Source organism: Meles meles, chromosome 3 (assembly GCF_922984935.1).
Source record: "Meles meles chromosome 3, mMelMel3.1 paternal haplotype, whole genome shotgun sequence".
Lineage (NCBI taxonomy): Eukaryota > Metazoa > Chordata > Mammalia > Carnivora > Mustelidae > Meles > Meles meles.
In genome coordinates this window covers 38,616,405-38,632,693 of record NC_060068.1, presented here as the reverse complement: position 1 = coordinate 38,632,693, position 16,289 = coordinate 38,616,405, and the positions used below count along the sequence as shown (strand labels likewise).

The 16,289-nt window shown below is 43.6% G+C and overlaps 1 protein-coding gene across 4 annotated transcripts in view; it reads left to right on the top strand.

Annotated features, from left to right (window-relative positions):
• The window catches only part of SEMA6A (semaphorin 6A), a 127,922-nt gene that overhangs the window by 93,570 nt on the left and 18,063 nt on the right, over positions 1-16,289 (top strand). For 2 of the 4 annotated variants that reach the window (XM_045999131.1, XM_045999135.1), the window contains 4 exons: positions 2,350-2,408; positions 4,649-4,669; positions 4,807-4,857; positions 10,061-10,225. In XM_045999131.1, coding sequence (XP_045855087.1) covers positions 2,350-2,408; positions 4,649-4,669; positions 4,807-4,857; positions 10,061-10,225 — 296 coding nt within the window. The remainder of the gene's footprint in view (positions 1-2,349; positions 2,409-4,648; positions 4,670-4,806; positions 4,858-10,060; positions 10,226-16,289) is intronic. The other 2 variants (XM_045999132.1, XM_045999133.1) reach the window with 2 other exon arrangements.

Here is a 16,289-nt window from a genome sequence, read left to right as displayed (position 1 = left end):
CCAGCAGATCAGCTAGATCAGGCCAGTATATCATGCCTGTGATTTTGGTGCATAAAATTGTTACCCTGGCTTTAAATGCTTAGACGGCATTAGTTAGAAGGTTTTGTTTTGTTCTGTTTTTTCTGTCTTTACTTTGGTGGATATGAAATCCAATGCACGTCCTTGACAAGTTAGGGCAACTCAAGGGAGGTGCCATATGGCAGCACAGTTCTATCTGAACCATTCCTTTCATGTCCCCAGATCCAAGAGGGCAAAGAACCATCTTGGCATCACTCTGAGCCTCCTCTCCCATTTTAGAATAACTGGAGAGGCAGGAGCATGGATCTGATGACCACCACACGCTAACTTGAGGGAAAGTATTCCCACAAACATAACTCAGGACAGTTTTCAAGTCTGACCTGGAAATCTGCCTCATGATTCATGATTAGATCACTTCACAAGTAGCAATACTGACATACTAGCATTAGAGATTTGTATCTTTTCCTGGGAACCCTTGAGGTGAAGGAGTAAAGATCACAAATTACGGGAGGGAAGCTAAGAAATGACCTATCTCCTTTCTATATTCAAGGTGTGACCAAAGGTGGTAAGACTTATTTTTTAAAATCATTTTTAGGTAGGGGCTCCTGGGTGGCTCAGTAGGTTAAGCTGAGGTCATGATCCCAGGGTCCAGAGATCAAGCCCCACATTGGGCTCCTTGCTCAGTGGGGAGTCTGCTTCTCCCTCTCCCTCACCCCCTGCCCCCTGCTTGTGTGCAGTCACTCTCTCTAATAAATAAATAAAATTTTAAAAAGAAAGTAATTTTTAAGTTGTTAAAAATTGTTCAGTTGTTAAGTTGTCCAAAATTGTTCAGTTGTTAAGTTGTCGAAAATTGTTCCCTTAAGGATCTACATCTATATCTCATTGCTCAAAACATGTGGAACTCCCTTTGAAAAACAGCCTTCAGAGCCTGATGAATCCTGGCTTCCAATATTTCTGAAAATCTTTATCTGTGGAATACGAATTTGATTTTTAACAGGGAAAAACACTGGAAAGCAAACACGGTGAATGATTCGATCAAGGCTATGACTTTCCAGATGGTTTTCCTAGACAGTCCATAAAATAAACTCTAAAGGCAGTTGCAAAACAAGAGTGTCAACAATGTTGTGAGAAGGAGAGCAGAGCGTCCCCCCAAAAAGGACAGTACTCCTCTGAGTGAGTCCAGCGTGCTTCTTTCAAAAATCTAAATAGAGATGCTGAGACTGGTCTTGTTATATACCTTGTGCAGCGCAATGGTAACCAAAGGGGTTTGAAAGAAGAGTGAGCTTGTGGGCAAGTACGAGGGTAATAAGGCAAGGTTCTCAAGGTCACAGGGTCGCAGGGTCTCTGGGGGTCTCAGCACAATGTACCACCACACCCCTTGAAGGTGCTACAGGCCCCCAGCCATTTGTTCTTTGGAACACACTGTCACACAGGTCATTTCTAGGCAAAGAAACAGATCAAGGTCTAGGAAGGCAGTGCTGGGGTCAAGGAAAAGGAGAGAGAAAGAGACCTTTTCTTTTCCTTCTTTTTTTTTTTTTTAAATTTATAGACTTCTATATCACTTATAAAAAAAGTTATGTTAACATTTTAGGGGCCCCTGGGTGGCTCAGAGGGTTAAAGCCTCTGCCTTCGACTCAGGTCATCGTCTCAGGGTCCTGGGATGGACCCCTGCATCAGGCTCCCAGTTCAGCGGGGAACCTGCTTCCCTTCCTCTCTCTGCCTGCCTCTCTGCCTCCTTGTGGTCTCTGTCTGTCAAATAAATAAATAAAATCTTAAAAAAAAAAAAAAAAAAAAAAACGGGGGTTAATATGGGGTACCTGGGTGGCTCAATGGGTTAAGCCTCCACCTTTGGCTCAGGTCATGGTCTCTTGAGCCCCACATCGGGTTCTCTGCTCAGCAGGGAGCATGCTTCCTTCCCCCTCTCTCTCTGCCTGCCTCTCTGCCTACTTGTGATCATTCTATTACATAAATGAATAAAAATCTTTAAAAAAGAGTTATGTTAACATTTAAACTTTTTTAATGTTTAAGAAATGCTCAAAGAATCCATAAAAGAAGGATATAAATAATCCACCAACTAATTAGCTCCCTGAATAATATCAGAATTAGTGGCTTAAACCCTGCCTTCTCTTTGGAGAGTCCCATAAAGACTTGTTTCCATAAACTTCAGAGACAGATTTTCCAGCTGTTACCTATTCCTTTTTTTGCACCTGCCATTCAGTTTAGCAAACCATGTTCATTTCTGGAGTGAAACTTCAGACTCATTCCAGAGTAAGGACGTGCATTATTGAATTTGTTTCTTCTTCTCCCTGTTCTTTTTTCCTTTTTTTTAAGACTGACTTTTGAACAGGACATAGAACGTGGCAGCACAGAGGGCCTGGGAGACTGTCACAGTAAGTACTGCTTTTTATCCATGCTCATCTTTGTGCAAAGATCCTTCGGTCAGATGGCCCAGAAACACGACCCCACATGTGGGGCTGGGTGTGGATGGCCCCAAACCAGGCAGAAGTAACAGGAATCCTCTTCTAAATATCAGAGAGAAAACAGTGTGCTGGAAAGCCAGTGTGCCAGTGCTGTTGCTCTCAAGTGCCGGCGCCTTATTAGAACACTGTGGAACCGATTCATTCCAGAGGATATTAATTATAGCCTAGCAATAAGTCAAATCAGCATTTCCATTAAAAAACTGGTTTTGTTGTTTTTAAAAATGTCTTATTACACCATAATTTTTAGCCGAATAATAAAAAGACTGATCACTGTACTCTAGCTTTTTAATTGAATGGGAGCGTTTTGTTCTTGAACATATTGCCTAATAAAAAAACTATTTTTTTATTGATTTATGTCTATTACCACTCACAGTAGAAAAAGATTTCAGAAAGAACCCACTAAGTGCAAGATGACTCAAAATAACCTTTTTTTTATAGGAATCAATCTATTATGCTTACCTAGAGTTCATCTCAAAAGTTATTAAGTTGTAACATTTTAGCTGGAACTTCATATAAAAGACCCTGGTCAAAAGTCTGCCCAGTTGTCCTATGACCTGATTAACGTGGGTATTCTCCTGAAAAGGTTTATTAATGCCACTTTAGAGAACAATGCCACTTTCTTGGAAAATAGTTAGTTTGCAGTGTTTTACATGTTAGAGATGATGAATTCCAGAAAGCTTATTCATTCAAAATGGCACCCAAAAAAGAGCTCCTGAGGGAATTAAACTCCTGAGGGAATTAAATTCCTAAGGGAATTAAAATCAGGTATACTCTGATACCTGATTCCATAATGAAAATCACGGATCTAACTCTCAATCCTTGGGGCATGAGCACTGAACTCGCAGACTCTGAGGTACCACTCAAATTTCTACCTTACCTTTTCTTGGAGATCAAAAATAATCCAATAAAGAGGACTATAGGCAGCCTTATCTCCCAAATTCTTTGCTGTATTATTTCATTTGCAAATATTACATATTGGCCAAAGCTTATTAGGTCTTCAAACACAAAACTTAGGGAAAGAAATCTACCTAGGAGACAGTGTCCTCACCAAAAGGCCTGCATTACTTCTGTGCCATGAAACGGCTTGATGTTTGATCAGTGGATCTTAAATCATGTTAATCATGTTGGAGCCTTATGGCTCCGTTTTCAGAGAAACAAGTTCTGGTTTGTGTGTGCGTCTGTGTGAGCAAACTTAATTAGCTGACTTCAGTGAATAATTTTCTTCCTATTTTTATGATCTGGTGGTATGGGCATCTGTAGAAAACAGGAGTGTCGACTGGGACTGAATGACTGGATGAAAGCTGTGAAAATGGCTGTTACCCCATCTCTGTCACGTGTCCACATGACCTGTGTGTTCTGGGGCAAAGGAACCAAAGGAAACCTCTGTATCTAACGCAGGGGAGCCCCTCAGGTCCCCAGCCTGCGATTTACTCTTCAATCTCTGTGTTATGGTGTGCTCCCTAACCTTGAACTCCAGTCCCAGCAAGGCACTCGGGGAGCCCCACTCAGGGCAGGAGATACAACCCCCCCTCCGCTGCCTTTCCTGGTGGCTTCTCTGCTCTCTGCTCAGGCATGACCTACTTCTGTTACAGACCTGTTCACATACAGGCATTCAGGGTTTAGATAACTGCACAGTGACTCCTGAACAGGATTTTAAGAGGAAATGAGGAAATCCTGAAGTCACTGTCAGAGGCTGAGCTCAGAGCAAGCTGAATGAACCAGTGATGTGACTCAGACACACAGCGTGTACACACCCGTGTGGATGAGACGATGACACAAGGGAGAACGTAAAGACAAGAGCGTTTCTAAGTGTGGTCCAGGTGTCACTTCTTTTGCCCACATACACGTCCCTCTCTATAAAGTAAGGCCTCAAGTCCCAGAATCACATACACTCGCAGTTCCCATTCCATCTACTAACTCTTGACAACAAAAGGCAGTGACTTTGAGGAAACTCACTCAGGGAGAGACGGGGGTGTGTGAAACTGGACCCGATATAAAGCGTCTTGTATTACACGCAGAAATTAAAAAGCACTTAGTACGGGACCATTTGTAAGCATAATTCTCTATTAGCTCATTCCTGCTTATTATGTAAGTCACACTAAGCAGAGTGTTAAACATTAAGTAACCTTCTCCTCCCTTTTGTCTTCCAGATTCCTTCGTGGCCCTGAATGGTAAGAAAGATATTACTCATAATTTAATATCGATGGAAATCTATGTGGGAAATCCTGTTTCACTAATCCTCTTGAGTATTTTCAAACCTTTGGTTTCTTTTTTAATTAATTTTTTTATCCTCATTATTTTTTTATAGACATTTCAACTCCTCTTCCAGATCATGAAATGTCTTACAACACAGTATATGGTCAGTTTACAGAATTATTATTATTTTTTTTTTTTTGGTAATTCCAAGCCACTTACCCTGTCATAGCTTATAGTTTTCATCCCTAAACATCATGGACCAGATTCTTCGTTACTTCAGGGCCCCAATTCACTAAAATCGTTTATCTATCTCACGATGCTTCAAAAATCACTGCCTGTGAGAGACAATTGACATATGAGACTGGCTCCTACATTTTTAATCCACAGAACACGAAATTCGCCAACCTCAGGGAATTCGGTGAATATATTTAATGAGTTCTTGAGGGAGAAGAAATTGCTTTTGGATATAAGTATATCCAAGATAAAAGAACAGTGCATGTAAGTAATAGGCCATAGCTCTGAACTGGCAGAGTACCATTCCTGAAAATGCTGACTTTCAGGGCGCTGCCCTCTGCAGGGGGAAAAAAATCTGTACATCATGCAGAGACCAGTTCTTAGGAGGCAAACCTTTCCAATATCACATGAAAATGAGCCATCGAAATTTAAGTTCCCAAAGAGTATGAGTATTTAGACGTATTTTCAGTGAGAGTTCTTCAGAATGTATACAAGGAAGACTGACGCAGGGGAAACGATGTGCAAACAGGATTTACCCCCATTGTTCCTGCTCTGAAATACACAGACACTACATTAAACAAAGCCATGAAGTCCATAAACAGAATATTCTGAGCCCTTTAGAAGAAAAACTGAAATGGAACTGAAGTGTTCCACTGCTGTTTCTCAGAGTTCCCCCAAACGTTTATAGGATAAACTATTCATGTGTTTTTTAAATACGGAAAACACATGTGATGGAAGACTGAAGCTTTGCATTATAACCGGGACTAAGAGTTTCAATGATGCACAAACGTATAGCTTTTGTGTTAAAAATATGTTAACAGTAACAATTCCAGGACAGCCTTTAAATGTAGAGGCAGGGAATAAAGGAAGGCGGGGGGGGGGGGGGGGGGGGCAGAAAGCAAGGCAGATTTAGGACTCAGAGAAATAGTTCAAGATGGCTACAAATGTGTTTAACAGTTCTACGTAATAAACTCTTACTCCCTGTGTCTAATTAACGTAAATAAAAAGCCTCTTTGGAAGGCCTAAAGCCTATGCACTCCTAAGTGAGCTGTGCTGATATGGGAAACAATGCCTGGCTCCCCTGTGAAGGGGGGCCACATAGAGCAGATGAGCCCACAGAATTCATCCACCTTTAGTCTTATCTATGACTCAAGCCAGAACACTGAACACCAACAATGAACAAAAATTTCTCAGGAGGCAGATGTCGTCTAGCTTAGCTCACCTTCAGGAGAACCCACTGAGCATCTGCTCTCCTCCACTATCATGCTTTGCAATCATTTCCTATAATTGAATAATCTTTACCAGATACTGAGGAATTCAGGTCTTAAATCTCATTGAACCAGCAACCTCCCCAGCATTCATCAATTGGACGGAGACCATTTTTAACTCCCAGGTAATTGCTCACACAGAAAGAATAATTAGATGATGGGACACTTTCTATGAACAAAAAGTCACCCTCCAAGCTATGGATCTCTAGTTCCTTTACTAAGGGAAAGGAACATTTTAATTCCTCCATATTAACATCTTAAGGGATGATGCCTGTTCACCCTCAGCTCTTGATCAGTGGCTTCTGTGATGAAACTAAAGAAGAGTTGAATTTTCCTTTCAACTAATGATCCTGTCCATTTTTAAGCTACATCTGTCCAGTGTCAAGTGGCTAGATGACTGACTTGACCACCAAAATAAGAACTGGTCCAGACAGTACTTACAAAAACACAGGAGACTTTCTTTTCACAAACTATTCCAAGAGATGCTTATTTTGGAGTTAAAAAACCTAGAACAGATTTAATTAATTCACTCAAATATGTGTTGAATGCCCACCATGGTGTCAGGTGCTGGACTAGGTACTGTATTTCTACCATCAAAGACCAAATTGCTATTTGTATGAGCACGGACACAGACTAAGAAGCCAACCACAAAGTCTAAAATGCACCCACTGTTTCTAGCTGTGTCCTTTGCACATCCCCCCTAAAATGTTCAGTGGCTGAGCTGAGGCTCATAGAGCCATGAAACGCGAACTGCCTGACTCACAAAAAGGAATCATTGCGATAACTCTTGCAATCTCTCTGCTTGGCAAAAATTCTGTGCAACAGCAGTCACACTGCAAGAACCTCTTTTTAGTGAATTGGACCCTGTTTTCCTTCTCTCTCCCTTTCTTGTATTGATTTAGTATCTCTTGTTTTGTGTCTAATTGGCTACAATCATTGTTAATGGATAACAGTGGTTTGAAGGGTCTCTAACCTCTGGAGTCACAAAGACTTGTAGATATAGAGAAACAATATGATGCATATTAAAATTAACTCCTAAAATCTATTCCTTTGCATATTATAAGAATAATATATCAGGGGCGCCTGGCCGGCTCAGTCAGTGGAGTATGCGACTCTTAATCTCAGGGCCGTGAGTTCAAGTCCCACGTTGGATGGAGAGATTACTCTAAAAAAAAAAAAAAAAGGAACACATCTTAAGCTCCACTGATTAAAATATGACCCTTCTCAATGGAGTAATAAGACAAAACCATAGGCTCCAAATCTACTGACCTGTAACACCGTATCTACAAATAAATGCCTATTTGCGTAGCATTATTTTGCTTACAGAGTCTCTTAGGGAATATACAAAAATGATACAGCCTGTAGAATCAGATTTTAAGAAAGAATGTAAGTGATTTCCTTTTAACATTTTAAGCTTGGAGAAGTAGTAATAACACACCTCTCTGATTTCAAATGAAGGACTGCTGTTTAACTGTGCTCTTACAAGGTGGTTCTAAAATTTTTGAGAATCAGGCATTGCTTTCTCCAACTGTCTGGCTCAGTGGTGACACGTGTTGCCTATCTCAAGCCGAAGTTTAAAAGAATACAAACCTCAGGCTGCTCAATTTTTTTCTTTAATCTTGAGTACATCAGATGCACAGTTTCTCTAGATTTACATATAGAAAATGGGGACGCAGTGGGCATTAGACTAACACTTCAGCAGTAGGAAGGAGCTGATTTCTCACATTTGTGTAAAGCATTTTTCTACCTAACTACCATCTGGTCCACATTAATTTCCTCTCATAGCCATAGCTTTCCATTACCAATGAGTTTTCCATGTATTTGCAGCATATGGTCCAGGAAATCTTTTGACGGAGAATGTGTCCCCTAGGCATATATTTCCCCTAGATTACCGTATTAAGAAATGTTCTCCCTAAACCATACTTATGGCATTACCATAAAATTGCCCCTTGAACACAGTTAAATTGAAAGTACTCAAAATGCGTATTAATTCAGGTAAAAGAAATTCCTGCTACTTGGAGGAAAGGGTTTTGTTCCTCACCCCACCCCACCCCCCATTCTAACTCCCTACAAAATGATTTCTAATGGTTTGCCTCGGCTGGGTGCTGAATTCTCTCTTGGGATGACCACGTATCGCCTAAGAGCGGTGTAGGATTCAGGAGTGGAAAACAAGAGGCTCTGTTTCAGACCGCAATATAAGCAAAAAAGAAGTCAGAAAATCTGCATTTTCAAGTTTGGCTTAATTTCACTACTCCTGTTCTCTTATTGGTATTAAGAGATGCGCTGTGAAACCCAGAAATAAAAAAAGAGAAAGTCTAGAGGCAAGCATTCTTGAGTTGCAAAGAACATGTTCCTAGCAGCTGGATAGAAACCAGACTATGTGCACCAAAGCCAATGTTGGAAGCTGCGTGGAGGCGAACAAAATTTACGCAGAAAGAGGTTTCTTAAATGTTACGCACGTGCTGTGCTGGCATTTGAGAGTGGCGTTTCCGCAGAAATCATTAGAGTATAGGTGAGCCGCTTGGCTTCTTTGCTTTTCCCTTGGTCTTCTTAATGTACGTTGTCTGTTACGTGCAGTACTAGAGTCTCCTGGGAACCCAACTTATTATAATAAGTGTCATAAAGAAGAACGCAGTACACTGATCACTGTCATCTTCCTTCCTGGTCACCAGTATTTTATTTGTCACATACGTGGTGATCACAGCCCAAGGCTGGAGCCACCTGTGACTCTCCTCCTTTCTGCCTGAGCCACTGACTCCACATTCACAGTACTTGCCTCGATGGTCTTTCAGACACCGTGCAAGAGGAGGGTGCCATAGCGAAGATGGTTTAATGAGCCAAAGACAAGTCGACAATCACGGAGAGGTTAAAATTTATTTCTCCCAGAGAGAACAGGTAGTGGGGCTTCCTTTAAATCACTGTGGCACTTTACATCAAAGCACCTGGTGTGCCCTGTATTTAACCTTGTGGGATGGTGGCAGGAAAGCTTAGGAATGTGTTCACAGAAGCATCCAGAGTTTCTGCCCCAACTTGGCCATGCTTTTCCTGATGTCATCCTCTGGTAGCCTCTGGATGTCCCTTTCTAATCTAAAGCATGTCAGTCAGTGCGGCCTCAAGAACGGCCTCTCCCAAGCCAGAGTCAGGAGGCCATGAGGCTGACTTTGCTGGAACAAGACACAGAAGGCATAGGCACGGCAACACGGGGCAGCAGAGGATACCACTCCAGGGAAGAGGGGGTGGGAGCAGCTCCCTTTAGAAAGCCGTCACTTCCCTTAGAAATGGAAACCCATGAAGCTGAGTTGATGCTGAACGCAAGACACACCCTCCAAGAGAGAGGCTCGGGGAGAAGGGCTTGGGACCAAAGAGTTGTTCTTAACAGGCAAGAGGCTCCTCCACTACCATCCACCCACCCCATTAGTCACAGAGGGTGTCCCCCAGAGTGGACACATCCTGCCTTTAGTGGTGCTACATGAGTATCAGAGAAGGCCACCGGTCCTTCTTGAGCACATGCTATGTGTCAGACATTGCTACGCACTTTCCCCATGATGTCACCTTATCCTCCCCGTGTGAGGAGGATAAGGTGTCATCATCCCCATTCTGTGCACAAGGAAAATCAAGGCCCAGAGAGATCAAGTGCATCTCCCAGGCTCACCGAGCAAGCAGCAGAGATAGGCTGTGGCCCTTCATCCTCCACCTGCAAGTGCAGGGAGTCTTCTGCAGAACCCCAACCCCAAGGCTGTTACCTCGAGGGCAGCCTCCTTTCAGTCCTCCAGCCAGCCTGGGGGGCCCCTCCTGGCCTCTGAGCAAAGGGAATGTGGGGGTGTCCAGCGATGTACTCCCTAACTGTATTTGTGATGAAAACAGGGCACTCCAGTTCCCTCTTGCCCAGTACCACCACGTCAGACACGGCGGCTCAAGAGGGGTATGAGTCTAGGGCGGGAATGCTGGACTGGAAGGACCTGCTCCATTCACCCGACAGCACAGACTCTTTGGGGGCGGTGTCTTCCCGTAATCACCAAGACAAGAAGGGTAAGGCCTTGGAAATGACTCTTCCTCTGGGGGGAGAGGGAGGGAAAAGTGAGGAGGATTGTGTAACTGCTTCCAGCTGAACCGTAGCAGTGTTGAAGGAACCTCCAACACACTCCGATTGAAAGCTTCTCAAAAAAAGAGAAGAAAAAAAAAAAAAAGACTGCAATCCAGTCTTCTGTGCTCGGCTTGATCCCAAATTATTCCGCGATCAAGGAGAAACCACACAAAACAAATAACACATCCTCTAAGCTCCCTCACCCAAAAGAGGTGCAGTTTGGCCCAAAGCAGGCCCCTCTCCACTCCTCTGAGCTCATTCTGGGATTCTAGGTCCTCTTCCCCCATTCCGTTAACGGGACGGATGGCAGGGCCGGCCTCGGCATGTGCATGCAATCCAAGCAAAGGCCTGTTTCCTGCGTGAATGGGGAAACAGTGGGCCAGAGTGTCCTCTGGCCGGTAGCGTCCCTCACTCACGCGTGGTGCTGAATTTGAATGGAGCCGTGATCCCGCGATGTACTGTAACTGCCCTTTGAGGACAACGGCTGAGACAAAAATATGTCATTTAATCAAGCAGAATTGCTATGCATTTAAAATGGAAAGGAAGCTGTGCTCAATGAAAGGGACTCTACTGTGAACTGTCCTAAATTCTCCCCTGCTTTCTTTGCTCAACGAGAGACAGGAAATGTCCTCTCTTTTCTCGCCAGTGGCTGCTTCTGGTAACACATCCTACTTTAGTTGCAGCTGCAATCGAAGAGGCCTTTACTTGTCCAGAAAACAGTCTTGTAAATCAGAGCCTGAAAGGCCCAGTTATGTCGCGAGCTGCTTCCCCTCATTCAGAATTGTTCACTTCTATATGTTTTCAAGAGTTTCATCCAAGCGGGGGTTGGAGTCTTGAGGGCAGACCAGCCACCATGACCCTTGGAGGCCAGTCTCTATCATGTCCCGCGTCCCCCCTCCTGGGGTTCTCTAGGTACACATTTCCATCTTTACTTCAAGAGGCCGTTTGCCAGGCTGACCCATGCACTGGACTCTCGCCCTCTTTTTTGCAACTCACCTCCGTTGCTGCGTGGGCCAAGCCGCCGTGCGCAGGTGCGGCCCTTGTAACTTGTTCCAGAGCGTGTCCCCTCCAAAGTCCATTTTCTTATTCCTCTAGAACTTCTGATTCATATTCCCTGCCCCAAATCTTAAGAAGAGTGGCTTCTGCCTCAGCAGCATCCCGAAGCTGGAGGCATCCCCGCTCTTCCCGTTCCAAGAGCGTGCCAGGCTCCCGGGTGGCGGGACAGAACCATCACGGCGGGCCACAAGCCTACCGTGTGCCATTATTTGTCATGTGTGGCTCCAGACCGCAGATGTGTTGGTCTTGGCCGAGTTCTCCAGAAGAGATGGCTCCGTGAACTCACTGGGTGTTTGCCCACTGTGACTTTCTGAAAAACCAAACAGCCGTTCCCGTAAAGCATTCAGTATGTCAACCAAATAGCTGGCTGTTGGTTCCAATCATTTCCTCTTCACTTCACCGAGACGGGTGGCGTGAATCTTCTCCAGTCGTTAACTCCCCAAGGGAGGGAGGTTATCAAAGAGTCCAATTAACACTTTGACAGATCATTTTAAAATTCGGCATTGTTCATTCTCTTGGGTCTTATTATGAATATTGACAAAGCTGGAAGCAGTCTACAAATTGTCAAACAATGGTGGCAGAGGGGACTGCATGGGTGTGTAACATGATCACTGTTCTTGTGCTGTTAACTCCTTGCCTTGCCCTGTCAAATTCAAGTTTGGTTTCTGACAATTGATTACGGTTTTGACGGGGCAATGACAATGGGTTGTTACGCAGAAAAATTTTTCCAAAAAAAAAAAAAAAATTGTAGCTTAATGTTCCTTTGGCCATGATTTTTATGATTTTAATTTCCATTTTGCTCTGAATTGTTTTTCTGTTTAATGTTCATGATTTTTTTTCAACTTCTGTTCTGTTTTGCTAAGCACCGTGTGGTATGACTTGGTGATGGCGTTATTCCATTGGAAAAGTCTTGTTTCTTTTCTGACTCATGATGACGTCCCTTAACTTGGCCCAATCCGTATCTCCTCGCTTCTTTTCATTTCCTGATGTGGGTGCCTTAAAGATGTCACATCCGTGTGTGCAAGCATCTCCCGGGATGCGAGAGTTTCATGGGTTTTGGCGAGGGCCTCTGGCGGGTGCTCTTTTCACTGGGTCAGTTGTCTCATGGGAATGTGACATTTGTGTGCCCCAGCTTTAGGAGCTAAATATACTCTGGAATTGTTTCTAAAACATCACACGTTTCCCCGCTAAGCAGAAAATGTGTCCCGCTCACCAGCTTTCTGAGGAGGAGTCAAGTGCCCCATGCCTTGTTTTTTCATTTTGGCTGCTGAGTAAGAGGCCAGCAAGCCCAGGAGCCCGCAGCTCTGCCCCGCAGATCTGCTGACCACCGCTGAGCCGGCCCCACTCTATGTCCCACGTCATCCTCCGAACAATCCTGCATTTCCAGAGTATGTTTGCTTGTCTTTTTCTTTCTTTTCCTTGCTGTTGTCTTTCGTCTTGACTTAATCCTGTGCGTTCCTCACATTCTGTCAAAGCACCAATCCTCACCTTGCGATCTAACCCCTTCTGCTACCATTGTTCTCAGCCTCCCCCCTTTCCAAATAATAGACCCAAGCCCTCTGCCCTTCTGTGGAATGTTCCAAGGCTCTTTCCTTCTACACCGTGAGTAGCCTTCTGACGCTGTATGTGTACAGAGACAGCCATACTAAGAGGCCTGTAAGGCTCGCAGAAGCATTATCACCGAAAATGAAGTAATTTTCTCTCTCAGTAACTGGCCTTGCCCTTCATTACCCTACTGGCCTTGTCTAATGTCTCTTGTCCTTGCTGCTTTTCTCTAAAATTGCCTGATACCTTTCAAGCCCTAGATTCATTAGGAAAAACACAGCCAACTGCTCTGTTTTATCTCTGGGTCCCTAGATGTCTGGAGCCTCTAGAGCCAGCCCTTTAATCACCAAGTTGAGAAATTGGATGCAGCCCTGGCTACTTCTTTCTTGGTTTTGCCACATTTAAAAATATATATTATTTATTCATCCTATAACTATTGAGGTGGTAATGAGTAGTTACAAAGGGGCTCTAATTGCATATGAATAAGAAAGAAAATCCACTTTATTTTTAGATCTGGCTCATCTCCCCCCCACCCCCCACCCCTTTCCCACAGCCAAAGAAATAAGAGGTTTCTTTTTTAGGTTAAGCAATACTGAAAATTAATAGCCACTCTTGCACTTCTTGTTTCTGACCAAAAGTAATAATACCATAAAACCTGATTTCCAAGAAGACTGCGAGATATTTAAGGAAATTGGCCATGCACTGACTGATCTGCCAAGGGAGCTGTGTAGCATAAATATAAAATGTAAATGCTGACCACTGCTGTTAGGACACAATACATCAGAGCAGGAGAAAATCCCCTACTTCAGACTTTATAGAGTTCTTGTGAGCTGTCAGACAACAGATAAAATAGTCAATATATACAAAGATGTTCCCATTTGATTGGAAATGCCAGCGCTGTAGTATGCTTATATATTTTGGAAAATCTCTAAAGTGAGATACTATCAATTACATTTAGTCAAGAAGATATATACTCGCTGCACACAAAAAGATGTGGAAACCAAATTTAGAGATCAGATGAATAATTTAAACTAAAACATACAGTAAATGTTGAATATATTTTAATCAGTGTACAAGCCATTTGTGTAAGCAATTTCTACTTTGGGAAATAACACTGCACCAAGATTCATAAGGTCTGTCAAGTATGGTGATGAGTATGTTGTCCATACTTCATCAACAATCCTGAACAGAATTTTCTAGATGATAGAGTTCATCAACGGTTCCTCCAACACCGTGTGGCCTCCAGCAGTAGGGCCTCCCAGTGGGACAGGCAGCTTCTTATTGGACAGGATTTAGGTCACTGGGGACATCACGGCCTTCAAGAATACTGAATCCTGTGCAGGAAGGGCATGTCCTTTTCATTTCTCTTTCGGCCTTCCTGGTTATGTCAAGAGAAGAGCCTCAGTTTGGTGCTTCATTGTTAACAACTCCCTTAACTTGCCACTTCCCACTTTGAGAAGAATAAACAGGTTTGGGCTGGGGGCTTTGCTATGCAAAAAGCTATGCTTTTTGCTATGCAAAGCCCCCAGATTCATTAGGAAAAACACAGCCAACTGCTCTGTTTTATCTCTGGGTCCCTAGATGTCTGGAGCCTCTAGAGCCAGCCCTTTAATCACCAAGCTGAGAAACTGGATGCAGCCCTGGCTACTTCTTTCTTGGTTTTACCACATTTAAAAATATATATTATTTATTCATCCTATAACTATTGAGGTGGTAATGAGTGCAGCTGGAACCAACTGGAAATTAAAGCGGTTTTGCTTTCAGTTATCTTTTTTATGGTTACCTTCTATCTATGAAAAGTGATGCTTTTACCCCCATTTATGATAACGACAAAGTTTCTACTTCAAAGTCATTTTAAAGGTAATTTAAATAAAATACCAAGTAAATGCGAATGCGGGAAGTCCAGGGGGATAAAATTACTAAGTAATATGGTAGGTAAGACTCATGGATACCACTAAAACTATAGTTTCGGTAGCTGAATGACTAAAGTTTGGGTAACTCTGGCCTCAGGCAATTAGAGGAGTCCAGTGGGGATTCAACTACTATCAAAACATGGCATCTGGCATTCGGCGGAACAAGATTTACAACCGCCATGCTTCTGTGGGCTGGGCTCCATGTGTTGCAATGTTATGATCTAGTGCACTTCTGACATCTCTTCCAACTACTGAGCTTTGTGACTGGGGATGAGAAGTTTGGTCAAGTAGGAGTTGAGAGTAAAACGGGTTTAGACTAAAAGGAAATTACTGATTCTAGTCTTGCTAAGCATCCGGTGAGCAGCTTCTCCAGACCAGCTGTGGGCCCCCAAGGATACCTGTAGCTAGTGATTCCCCAAGTTGTGGCCAAGGGAAAGCTGAGCATCAGCATTTCTGCTGCCCATCTGCTTTTCCGTTACCAGTCTGGACTCGTGATACAGTGTCCCCTGACCTGGCAGTAACCTACTCCTGACCTCTTTGTCCCCCTGATCCCATTCAAACTCTACCTATTCTGAGCCTCAAAACCTCAGAGCCAGGCTTTCCTCATTAACAAGCTGAGAAATCCATTTTGAGGTGAGTGTGGCCCCAATGGCACTAGCATTTTAACAATCTCCGATCCTTAAAATCTAATGGATTGGGGATTTTAAAGTGCCCCGATTCTCTGGGGAAAGTAATTTCTTGGCTCCTATCAAGTCTCATGTAGGTGATCTCACATCCAGGGAGAATTGTTAGGGAGGACAACAGTACAGGAAGAAAAACAAGGTCCTCCGCCTCTCCTGACTCCCGCACTTGGGACAGATTTTCTCTGCCATTTCCTCAGTACCACTGCCGTAACAAAAATGTCTTCTGAGGCGTCTCAAGCAAAATTTATGACTGGCTGTACATGCAGTATGGGAAGCCAATAAGGAGTCAGAGGCTACGCTAGAGATAGACGCTGCTCCTATCCAAGAACCAGCAAACTGTCAGACAGACAAAGCACACATAGTCAAGAAGTGCCCCGAAAAGCCTTTCTGGCCACCACTGCCTCCGTGAACAAAGCTGAAGTGGGCACAGCAGATTTTAGAAAAGGGTAGCAGACAACTCAAAGCAGCTTGGCTGATGTCAAGACACAGCTTTTGGAAGACAGTTTCTCAGACCCGTATCTTTAGCCCTTTTCCTTCAGCACCGTGTTGTGGGCGCCATGCGCCACTGGACACAGGGAGGAGGGGAGATGAGGGGAGAGGTGGGAGGTATGGTTGATGCAGCACTCACATTTTAAGGTTGGGTAGAAATGCTGCCAAACTCGGGCTTTTTTTCCAACAGCCTTAACTTTGTTCCAACAAAAAGAAGGCCTTGATAATCTGCATAGCTTTTATTAGTAAAACCTATAGCATTACAGCCATTTTCAAATGTGATAGCTGGGCAGTCTTGGAGAATTCAGAGCACGGGGTTCAGT